The sequence below is a fragment of the Montipora foliosa genome, chromosome 4, assembly GCF_036669935.1.
Source record: "Montipora foliosa isolate CH-2021 chromosome 4, ASM3666993v2, whole genome shotgun sequence".
NCBI classification, from domain to species: domain Eukaryota; kingdom Metazoa; phylum Cnidaria; class Anthozoa; order Scleractinia; family Acroporidae; genus Montipora; species Montipora foliosa.
The window spans coordinates 8,844,027-8,856,526 of NC_090872.1; the positions used below are offsets into that span (position 1 = coordinate 8,844,027).

At 42.2% G+C, this 12,500-nt stretch overlaps 1 protein-coding gene across 1 annotated transcript in view; it reads right to left on the reverse strand.

Annotated features, from left to right (window-relative positions):
- LOC137999735 (inositol 1,4,5-trisphosphate receptor-like) overlaps positions 1-12,500 on the reverse strand; it is an 84,356-nt gene that overhangs the window by 27,505 nt on the left and 44,351 nt on the right. The window contains exons 30-40 of the mRNA XM_068845612.1: positions 11,051-11,176; positions 10,416-10,616; positions 7,834-8,085; positions 5,534-5,659; positions 4,926-5,054; positions 4,673-4,793; positions 3,944-4,119; positions 2,445-2,593; positions 1,623-1,734; positions 279-599; positions 1-186 (exon numbers count right to left, since the gene is read on the reverse strand). The exon at positions 1-186 is cut by the window's left edge and continues 37 nt beyond it. Of these exons, the coding sequence (XP_068701713.1) occupies positions 1-186; positions 279-599; positions 1,623-1,734; positions 2,445-2,593; positions 3,944-4,119; positions 4,673-4,793; positions 4,926-5,054; positions 5,534-5,659; positions 7,834-8,085; positions 10,416-10,616; positions 11,051-11,176 (1,899 nt within the window). The remainder of the gene's footprint in view (positions 187-278; positions 600-1,622; positions 1,735-2,444; positions 2,594-3,943; positions 4,120-4,672; positions 4,794-4,925; positions 5,055-5,533; positions 5,660-7,833; positions 8,086-10,415; positions 10,617-11,050; positions 11,177-12,500) is intronic.

The following is a 12,500-nucleotide window of genomic DNA, read 5'->3' on the forward strand; positions in this document are numbered from 1 at the left end:
TCCTCGACGCGCTTCATTTCCTTTGCTGTGCGACATATCTTTTTCACTTTTCTTTGCTGCACTTGTTTCTGTTGTCTGAACCGTGATTGTAGCTCGTATCTCGGCTTCCGCATCTGTCATTTTGTCGAATATATACCTGAAGAATTCCTCGCATTTACCATTCACAAATCGGTGGAGAAATGATTTCTGTGCGAGTATAAAAACAATTTTTTAAACAAATATTCACTCAAGCTTTCATTTCAAAAGATTTCTTAGGTTGGGTACACTTACAACTATACCTGAATGGTATTGTTTCCTCCTTCTAACAACGCGATTGCAAATTCCAGAATATCCAGAAACACTCTGTGGTTTGGCTGCATCATGATGAGGTCGATAATCAGATCCGACGAACCACACTTGTCCAGTCTCCCCTGCATCTCGAAAAGCGTGACTCCCGCGCGCGACAACATCTCAGCACCAGGCCCCGAATTGACCAGCTGACTCGAGGTCTTCTTGCTCGCGCTCTCCAAGGACATTTTGCCGCTTGTTTCTTTCGTTATCATGTTAAAATAGTTCGCGCCAAAGTAGCGACTTAGCAGCAATGAACGCAATGCCTCTCCCTAAAAATAGACATTGGAAGAAATTTAAGGGAGGTATTCCGACTGCCCATAATCATCATTTGGGGTGCAGGGATGGTGCAGTGATGAGAGCACTCGCCTCCCACCAATACGGCCCTGGGGCCCGTTTCTCGAAAGTCCCGAAACCTTTCCGGACCCGAAAAGCCATTTGTGAAACTGCCAACCGCTTCTTTTGGAAAGCCGATCTTTTAAGATGTTTTAACGCTAGCTAAAAGAAACATGTCTGTGAAGTTTGACGACTTAAATCCTCTCCGTTCTTGAGATACAAAAGGAATTTTGACACCCGAAAATGCCCCGAAAAGTTTCGAGACTTTCGAGAAACGGGCCCCAGGTTCGATTCCACACTCGACGTCATATATGAGTTGAATTTGTTGGTTCTCTTTTCTGCACCGAGATTTTTTTTCCGGGTACTCCGGTTATCAGTTTGTTATTTTAAGTTTACAGTGTCCCCAATTAGTGTTCCAGCGCTAGAACGATTAGACACTTGAGTCGTGTTCTATTGGGATTAACCGGTTTTAGTTGGTTGGGTTTCTTCGTGTTCTATTGGGAAAAAACCGTTTTCGGTTGATTTGGTCGATCAACTTTTTCAACCGGCACCAAACTAGGCTGAAACGGTTGAGAAAAACATGGGCAGCGACCGCTGTTGTTCACGCGGACTTATTAAAGTCGGCCCCGGGCTTCAGCCATTTTCTTCTACCTCAACTTGCCAACGAAGAGAAGTCTGTTAATGACTACTCCCAGCAGTTTACCGCGTTTCAACCAAAAACGGTTGGAAAAGTGTTCTACTGGGAAACCTCAACAGCCTCGACGTAAACCGGTTGCGGCTGAAACAGTTGAACCCAATAGAACACGACCTTAAATAAAGTTCCTTTTTAATCTAAGGTCACTCCCAACACAAATTTTAATATGGTAAATTATGACCATTGCGAGACCTACCGTGTGGTAGAATAGATAATAGTATTTTTTAGAAAGGACACGTGAAATTGTACCCTCGTCAAATCTTACCTTGTCTCCAAAGTCAATATCTCGTGCCATCATTCCTTTTATTGTCTGCAGCACTCGAACACACAGAGTTTCTTCTTTGTCTTCCAGCAACTGTTTAGCGTGATCTATCAACCTGAAGTGTAAGAGCACTTTAAAGGACACGACAACTCATATTTTATATGAGGGATGGGGTCTCGCCAATTCTCTTTTTTCATCTACGCATGGTCGTTTCCGTATCGTTAAATATAGATGGTTTTCACCTGACGTCGCAGACGCCATGCTGGTGCATAGAAAACGTCTTGGGAATTTGACTTTATCATAATGCAGAACACGAGCCATAATTTGCTATTGTCTTGTGCACCAACATGGCCGTCTCATCACGTGATTGGAAAACCATCTCTACACTAAATCCCTTTACAACGATGTAAACAACAATTTGTAATCTTAGGTCTGAAAACATCTGTCTTTAATTACTTCAATTTAGGGAAATGAAGTAGCCGACGCTTTTCTCTCCCTTGTCGGTACTAAATGAAACCTAAATTGAAGTAATTAAAGACAGATGCTTTCAGACCTAAGATTACCCTTAACAACGATGTAGACAACAATTTGTAATCTTAGGTCTGAAAGCATCTGTCTTTAATTACTTCGATTAAGGGAAATGAAGTAGCCGACGCTTTTCTCTCCCTTGTCGGTACCAAATGAAACTAATGCTTCTGTCTGACGCAAAAAAATGAAGATCACAGCAACTTTGATTTTTCAAACGCCAGGGTACAAATACAAAATACGGAAAGCAGCTCCCCCATGGTCACAGGGAGATTAGTGAATATCTGTCGGGGGTCGTACCTCGATACGAATCCTCCCGATTTCGACTTGTGCCACGCTTCGGAGTGCCGAGGAAACATCAGTTCGGGCCGATAGAGAACGTCGCCAAGCACGGAAAATTCGGACTGGACAAGAGGACGCACCTGATCTTCCAAAAGTGAGACGATATCCTACAACAGGAAAAGACAAAAAAATAAATAAATAAACAAACAAACAAGATCAATCGTTCAGGCATCGTCTCAATGAGGGGGGCCGAGTTTTTTGACGCAATTGGCCAAAGCGGAAAATACCATAATACTCTTTGTTTGTCAACCCGAATTTTGAATAAGCATTGTAGGTCCATTGTAGGTCCCCAGAGAACAGGAAACAGTGCTTGTTCAAAATTTGCGTGGACAAACAAAAGAGTATTACGGTATTTCCCGCTTCGGCCAATAGGGAACTTAAAAAACCAGGGGCACGTTTCTCGAAAGTGCCCGAAAACGTTTCGGGCCTGGGGCCCGTTTCTCGAAAGTCCCGAAACTTTACGGGCCATTTTCGGTGTCACAATTCCCTTTGTATCTCAAGAACGGAGAGGATTTAAGTCGTCAAACTTTAGTTACTTTTTCATATCAGTTATCTTGAAAACACGTTAAAAGATCGGCTCTCCAAAATAAGCGGTAAGCAGTTTCACAAATGGCTTTTCGGGCACTGTGAAGTTCGACGACTAAATCCTCTCCGTTCTCGAGATACAAAGGAAATTGTGACACCTGAAAATGGCCCGTAAACTTTCGGGACTTTCGAGAAACGGGCCCCAGTCGAGGAACAAGGCGTTATTTGACTTTTCTTTATGAGATCCCCATTTACTTTTATCATCACATGAGAATCTTTTACGAGGTCTAAAGCAGGTCGGACATCTTCCATTTACAGAGCGCCTTGGCGCTTAACCCAAAATATAGAGACTGAACAGGCTTCGAACAACTCAGATAGCCCGTTTTTAGGGTCAAACAAAGTGCTTTTAACTTTTGAGCCTGTGGACGAGACCTACTGAACTAAAAACTAATGAACAACAATTTCCTGTGAAGGCAGTGTGGCCCAGTGGTTAGGGCGGTGGCTTGAGATCCGGAGATCCCAGGTTAAAGACCCGCTCTGACCACTCGTTGAATTTGTTCCTGGTAGTCCCTGGTTCAACTTCCCAGCTGCACTTGTAAATAGCCAACTGGTTTGCCTTCGGCCAGTTGGGATTCTTAACAGTTGTTGTTGTTCTGTTCCATCGTTTCGTTGTGTTTCATTGGCCCTGAAAAGCCCCTATGGGGAGTGGTCAATTATGTATGTATGTATGTATTTCTTCGCCAACGACATAACTAATAGAAGACGCCAGTGTAAATCTGTTGAACGAGGTTAAGCCCTCTTGGGCGGGAACGAATGACAAACTGAGAATACCGAAAGTGTTTTTCTTTAAACGTTTATTTCAACACGTTCCCGTGGCCAATTTAGCCCTTGTTCTTCCCTGCGGAGAGTGGTACAGTTATTAAGGCGCTCACCTGTAACCCTTCGATAATGCTCCTATAGTCCCTGGAAAGGTTCATCATGGAGTCCCTGCGGACCTTGCCATGACTAAGCCAATAGCGTGTGTGCTTCATTACTAACTGAGACCGAGTGAATAGAGCTTGAATTTGGCTGTCAAGGTCTGCTGGGATTGCAATCCCACGATTCCTTGCTGCAACGGGAAACATGGAAAGCTCTTTAATGACATGTTAAATAAACCAGGAGCGTCCTATCCTAAGGACCATACCGTCTTGGAAGTAAAAAAATTCGAGAAGCATGCTTCTGCAAAAGAATGTACGTGCTAGGCTTCATAAAAACACGTTGGTCATACATTTAGAACACTCTTAATCTGGAATAGGTTCGAGGTCCTACGATGTGTTTTCAATATATATATTTTCGTACTTCTAGGTGGTCTTTATTCGTTATTGTGGTGACAAAACCATCATACGCAGACGATCAAACGAGCCAATCATATCGCCATTCAAGAACTTGCAGCAGGCTCTAAGCGCGGGAAAACACATGCAAGCACAGCGGGTTTTCTCTTGCTTCTGACTGGCTGAGAATAAGGAATGAGGTTTTAAAGCCAATCACAGAGCGGTGTTATGTAAAGACCAACAATCGCGAGGTTACTCTCGACACTACATTGAAGACCGCTATAGTGTGCAATTAAAGGTTTACACAGGTCTCTCAAAGATCTCTAATCTCAAACAAGTCGATAAACTCACCCACATCCGAGAGCGTCTTGATGCAAGTTTCCACGTGGTATTTTTGAGACCCTGACATCCAAGAACATTGCGAAAGACGAAATGCCCCACGAAGAAGACGGACGAAGACAGGCTGCCGCGACTAGAGACAACCGACAAAAGTAAAACATGTCTTGAATCAAAAGGATTGTGTAACGAGGGATAAAAAAAGATAAGTGCAAAGTTTAAGAAAATGATAAGGCAGCAACGGTGGATGGGGTTATTAGAGGGTTACCTTAATTGTGGTGCTTGAGTCGGAAAAAGGCGAGTTAAAGAAGAAGGTCACTAGATTCATGATAGTCTCAGTGGCGTATTTTTCTAGCATAACGTCAGCGTGGAATCGATCCAATGTGTTGTTACAGACCTAAGAAAGATCAAAGTGATATATATCATTGATTTGCTGCATAGTTATTACAGGGGACTGGTTTGGAAGCTCGCCAAACATCAAAGGAGCAAACAAAGATGCCAAGATTTCGGTTGGAAAGTCTACGACCGTGCACAATCTTTTGTTTTGGGCTCATACATTATGCATGAATTACGTAACCAACACGTTTCACTACGGAGTAAACAATTATTGTGTTTTGTGCACGGCCAAGGCCAAAAAAGAGAACAAAAACCTACAACAAAGAAATTTGTCGGGTTTCATAACCATTCCCCTTAATTAACTATGCTTGCTGGCACAAATAACAGATTTACATATTCTGCAAAGCTTATGTACATGACAACCAGCCTGCCACTTCGAGGATGTCTGCTATGAACAGTGGCTTATCTGTTGACGCTGCCAATTTTCAAACTCCCAAATGACATCTTTTATCCAACGTGCATCTGGAATCATCGTCTTACCCTAGCCATGTCGACTAAGAAGTCCTCAAACAAAGTCCATATATGATTACTGGTGTAAATCTCTTTCATCTCGACTTCTGTGTCGACGTAGCAATGGTTCAGGAAGTTTATATATGCGTCCTTCACCTACGATGTCAAAAGTATTTAACATTTAGACCCGTAGCCCGCAAGGGCTACGGGTCAATAGCCCATGAGGTGAAGCCGAATGGGCTATTGAACCGTGGCCCTTGAGCGCGAAGGGTCTAATTGTTTTAGTATCACCCAATTAGTCGGACAGAAAAGGCACTTAATAAAGTTAGCAAATGCAAGTTAAGGAAATATTTATTTGGCAATAAAACGAAAGAAACCGTCACGCTTTTCGCTACTCGAGGACTATTAACAATAGTCCTCTAGTAGCGTAGCCAATCAAAATGCAGGATTTGCATTAGTCCACTAGTTGGGTGATACTAAATGTCAATAGTACAAGTCATTCTACACAAGCCTTTTTCCTGCTGGCAGCGGAAATGCTGTACAGGAATGCGCAAGAAAGCGGTAAAAAAATCACGGTCAGCAAACATAACAGGGAGCATGCGTTTTCACAGGGGCCCCATCCAAGAAAGTAAACAGCGATTGAATCAAAGCATGATACGATTTTGGGAGGCGTTCTTTTATCCTTCGACCCGTCAGCCCAGAAAATACAAGCGAAAAAGGCCTATTTCACTAGGGACCACTATCTTGGATTTAAGTTTATTTTTCAGTGTTCATTTAATTATTCGAGGACGCGAGAGGTAGGACATCGGGTCCTTCACGAGAAAAACCCCCCAATGACCCCAGAGAACTTTTAAAACATTGGCCATACCACAGAAATGGGGGTCAAAACTCTCTTTTTAAGCAGCAGGTAGGTTAAGAGATATATTTTTTAGTTGATGATTCAGGGATACTTGAAAAAAAACTGGTAACTCTTAAAACTAGTCGAACATGTGACCTGCGGGTAAAAAAAAGATACTGCCTCGAGCATCTCTTGAAGTGCTTGAAGTGCTTGAAGTGCATGAGGCACAACAAATCTTGTTGGGAACACCTTAAGACCTCAGTATAACGGTTCGAAGTTAAAGGAAAGCAATCTGGCAATGTTACTTTGAAAGTTTCTCCACATCATATCGAACGACGGTTCCGTTTTGACAATAACTTCAGTATCTATACGAAGCTTAAACAGGAAAGTGGTCCCAACAGTAGGATGCCGCGGGATTCAGTTTTGGCACGGTTAGGTTGCTCGATCCAGTCTTTTGAGATCAGTGGATCCCACTGAACCTGGGTTTAAGGCCTAGGTCTCAAGAGTCTGTAGGTGTTTAGAGGAAGAGCGTCCGAACCAGTAATCGGAAGTACTACAAAGGAGCACTCGGCTTTTTTTCCGACTTTTCCCGAGTCAACAGCGGAAAAGAAAACCTCTTCATTCACCTACTCGAGTTAACCGATTAACAATCTCCTTCACTAGAATTAAGGTTATGCGGCAGGGGTCTTTCCACCTCTCACAGTTTATGGTACAAAAGATGTGACTAGGAGGTCGACATTTTAAGCCCACTTACGACAAGTCTGAAAAGCGGAGCCATTTGCATATGTCATGACAAAGGCAACACATTTTCGTCAGACTTTTTTTAACCTCGGATAATTGGTTGAACGCCAAAACAACTTGAGAGAGGTACAAAACGTGGTTCGTTCTTTGCCTCAACGAGACAGTTAATTTCGGAACTTCAAAATACGAGAAAAAAAATACTTCTAATAGAAATCGAGAAATAAAACCAATTTCAAGATAACTGGGGCGTGTTCACTGCAACTTACCCACCCTCCACATCCCACAATGGAGGCAGGAGGAGGAAGCAGCACAAGGAGGCAGTGTGGCCCAGTGGTTAGGGCGCTTGCCTTGAGATCCCGAGATTCCGGGTTCAAGACCCGCTCTGACCACTCGCTGAATTTGTTCCTGGTGGTCCCTGGTTCAACTTCCCATCTGCACTTGTAAATAGCCAACTGGTTTGCCTCCGGCCAGTTGGGATTCTTAACAGTTGTTGTTGTTGTTGTGTTCTGTTGTTTCGTTGATTGTTTCATTGGCCCTGAAAAGCCCCAATGGGGAGCGGTCAATTAAGTATGTGCTGTATTGTATTGTACAATAGTGTTCAAAGCAAACAGGTATACAGCCAGTTTGGAACGTACAGCGCACAAAATTCAACATTGTTACAAGAAAAGAGGCGGGAGTGAAATACATTGATGTGAATGTCGATAAATGTTACGAGAATTTTAACCTCCGCTGTAGTCAAAGATTCACTCACCTCAGGAATGCTATCTGGATGCGTAACCACCCGCACGATGTCGTCGAGTGGAAGTAAGCTGTGACACTTAATTTCTGTGTAAACATTCTTGCCCTCGGTACAACAGGCCAGCAGTTCTACTAAATTAATATGATACAGAAGAGGCCCGGACTGGTCCAGTCTCTCTCGTTCTGACTGCATCATATTCACAAGGTGATTGAAGGACTGTGGATCGCTGTAGAAAACCAGAACCTCTTCGCCTACGTTTACCAACTGGTGATAAAAAAGCAATCAAAGGAGATAAGCTCTAAAATGATGTATCTACCGTATTTGAAGCGCGGGTTACGGATGCAAATAAGGGAGAAGTGATCATGGGTCATGGGTTAGAATCCCATTTAGCCCGCTTGAATTTTTCAGCTGTCTGTAAGAGACAATTGCTCAAATTGTCCAGATAAGTAGGATTATAGGAATGTCATAATACGAAGTTGCGGGGGATACTTGGTTAAAGACAGACCCACTATAAAGGATGGGGAGGGGAGGGGGGGGGGGTTTGGGGTTCACGCACTGCTTTAGTTCGAATAGGCCATTTCCGAGTTCAAGTCTGCCTCCTCTTGAAAGCGAGTCTACGTGCGAAGTTTTTGTAATTGTAATTAGTTCTACTTTACATAGGAATGAAAACTAATTTTCATAACAAAACTTCGCACTTAGACTCGCTTTGAAGATGAGGCAGGCAAGAACTCGGAAATGGCCTATTCATTCAAGCACGACTGATTAATTATCCAAGACGGTGATCAACAAACAGCAACACAGAGACAGAAGCCCGAAAAGATATTAAAAAGGACTGGGGATGAAAAAAAAGAACGACAGATAACATTTTGTGACATATTACTGACAAATCGCCATAAGGGGCTTTTTTATTGAAAAAATCATCACAGAGCTCTCGGTTGAGTCCACAGTTGATTGATAAATCATTTGCATGCGTTTAAGGCACCAGGCCTTTTATAGTACGTTTTCGTGTTTAAAATCCTGAAGTTCCAAACAGAAGCCTCACTCCATGACCTCCCGCTTACTAATTCGCGAACTTTATCGCTTAATAATAGAATACTCGTGGAAGCTAAATTGCAGGCCATAACATCGTCCGAGGCAACATTCAGGATTCGTTTAAGAGTATGCATAATTTATATGACAGACTTGATCGCCATGATTCCAAAGCGGAAAGGAAATTAAGGCCGGCTGAAAATTTTAGGCAAATGGTACTCGCGTGATTTCTTTCTTAATTTAGACCATAGTTAGTATGTTTAGACACATGGAAATGTAAGTACAAGGTTAGGGTGATGTAGCAGCTCTCGTAACATATAATGTGATTAGCCAAAAACAAAAGGGTAGGTACTTGGAGTATTTTGTCATTTAGTGGTTATCTATTGCTCAAAATTATCTAAACACGGTAAAACCTTCAGGGTTAGGATTAGGGTTAGCGTTAGGGTTAGTTGAGGGTAATTGTATAATTACTGAACGTTTTATACCTTGTTTAAAAAAAATTGAAACAATAGAAAAAGAGACACCAAGTACCTACCAACAAAAGACTAAACAATTAAAACAATGACTTATACACCAAAACATAGCAGGTTACGAGAGCTGCTACATTACTGAAGTACAATCCTGATGCCCCGGTCAGAAGGCGTCGAATCAAAAAAATTTCCTTGTGTCTCTAACAAAGAAAATGCTCATTTGTGGAACCTTTGAATGCCAAGCTTAAACATTTGGCCGCGGACGCTCTCCACCGGGTAAATCCCCATCCAGCTCATAAGCGCTACCAAAAAACAATTGAGTTATCCACTGAAGAGTGATGGGGACTGATTGTTTAATATAAGACATTATCGGTCATGCGCAGACCCCACCACCTTGCATGAAAGTAAGGCTTAGCTTTGCTTCCTGACCAGGAGGGAGGGGAGTCAGGGAGGCTTAGCGGGTTATTAACTGTGCCTTCCACCTCTGCGACCAGGGTTCAACCCTCGGCCAGGAGGTCGTATGTGGGCTGAGTTTCAGTCGATCTCAATCTGGCTTCGAGCGTTCTCCGGTCTTCCTCGCTCATCAAAATCGACTCTCAGTCAATCACATCCAGCTGAGGGCGGATACCCTTGATACCCTCTGGTATACCTTCCTTATATTAAAGTGAATGAATAAAGTTGGTATATTATTATTATTATTATTATTATTATTATTATTATTATTACTATTACTATTACTATTACTATTATTATTATTATTATTATTATTATTATTATTATTATTATTATTATTATTATTATTATTACTATTACTATTATACTAAAGTGGTTTGAAACAGGGCGAATAGTATTGGAGGAATCTAACGGTGGTCGAGAGAAATGGCTAATTCTAATAATGTGTACTGCGCCACAAATTTCTCTAACAGATAAACTACAGCTCCTGCTAACACCTGTGGCATTCTTGAAGGAAAAAACGAAAAATTCAATCTTGAAGAAGCGTCGTGCATTGCGGATTTAAGGCCTCTTGCTTGATTATCCTGTTGTTTTCAAACAGGTATAATTTACTTTTTTTCATGAACTAAAAAACCACGCTACCTCTGCCATGACCATGTCCTGTGTTTTTCTTATCGACTGGCCTTCAGCTTTCACCAGAGTCTTCAAAGCTTTCAGATATTCAACATGGCGACCTTGGGTGTCGACGCAGTGCACAATGTGTTGAACAACTTTTTCGGTGACTTCATAGCAAAGACCAGAGTTCTCCATGAAGATGTATCTTAATGTATGAGCTTCCTTTAACTGTAACGAAGCAAAACGAAATTCGTCGAGGATTCTTATAACAATTAGAGAGATTCTATACTCTGAACTGTTACGTTTTTTTTTTCGTAGTTTTGTTATTTTGTGACTTCACGGTCAAACGTTGAATAGTGAACGGTGGGCGCCAAACTTCTGCAAAGAACTATCGTCACGTCTTAGCAAAAACAGTGACTTCAGAGATATACGAATACGGGTAATCGAAATATTTACCCCTGGGGGCAAGGTCCTCAAATAGACCGACCCCTGGTTATTAAACAGAGTGAACATATAGACTTGCTTCAAAGGTGAGGAAGAACAGATATAACTATCCCTAGGGTAAAGAACACAGTAAACAAATGAAACTATCCTCGGGGTGAGGAAAGGAAAAGACAACCTTCTGTACCCTAAGGGTCTGAAAGGATGTTGCTAAAACTTACCCCTGGAGTAAGGAACAAGTCGAGATGTTTATGGAGTAATGCCTGGTTCTGAGTATTGCTGAGACAAAAGTTTCGTAGGAACTCGTGAGCTTCGCCCAAAATCTCCTCCATTCTTAAATCTTCTGTCTAAGTTAAGGAAAACAGAGTAGAAGATTAAAAGGTCGCAGAGGAAGAGATTTCCTTAAAACTAAAAAACAAGGTGATAACACAGACCAAAATAGCCAATCAACGCAAAGCAAAAACACAGAGCTAGCGAAAAGCTCGGGAAAATATACGCAATGGATTGGCTAAGAATGCGGTGTGACAGTAGGGAGTTTAAGGTGGCTGAAACCAGTTGCAACACTTCGAAGACACACTCTCTTTAGAAGGCTTGGCACTACAACACTGTATCACGTAATAGCAATGTTATGGTACCATACGAAACACCGATTATTTCCAAACAAGTTGTGGTCATTTATGTAACGTAATCAGTTACCTTGGCAACGGAAAAGCCCAGCAAAAACACCCCATATTTTGGCTTTACATCTAGTTGCTCATATCCTTTTAACGATAGCCAGGTGATCTGGTGACGTAATTCGGAGGACTGGGGAGAAAAATTTTAACGCCGTATCCCACAACCGCGCGCGGCCTTAGGTGTTATTTCCAAATTCTCTGCAGTAGTGCCATCGCCAAAACTCAACAGATCATTACGTGTCTACCACATTTCCTGTTACTGAATGAACATTCAAGTAGACCCGACAAGATCCAACCTCGCCTCTGCCATGTTGAATTCGAAAATGAGGCCGCGCGCGGTTGTGGGATACGGCGTTGAAATTTTTCTCCCCAGTCCTCCGAATTACGTCACCAGATCACCTGGAGGTGACCCCCATTTTTTATTGCTGGAAAGTGATCAGAAGGCGAAGATGAAACTTTCTGCAAAGTTAAAAAAAATTCTGTACTGCAGCATAAGAGGTACCTAAAAAAAAATCACATATTTAAGGTGGCTCTGGAGCCGCTGTACAGAATTTCTTAAAACTTTGCAGAATTAAATTTCTCATTAGGAACCTTAAGATCTACGACGCGGTAATCAAAGAGAGCGCCACGAAACAACAATATCATCGGTTAAAAGAGGAAAACTAATCGAGTTGCACCTGCGGAACGCAGTTTCGCACATATTCGTGCGGTACTCTGTAAAACGACGACGTGAATCACCAAATTTGAGGTTTTCACGACAACGCAAGCTAACAACTGTGAAATTTTCATTCTCAGTTTTTACTCTCAATCCGCTCGTACCGTTTTATTTTAAGAATTCTTCCGCGCCAGCATTGTACGACGTAAACGAGAAGGAATAATCTCAAAAGACCTACGATAGTGCAGAGTAAAGCCTGGTTTTCACTAGCGACGCAAGCACAAGCAGAAGTGGCTTATGCTTGTGAAAACGATCTTCGACATAATCAACCACAGCCTCCGC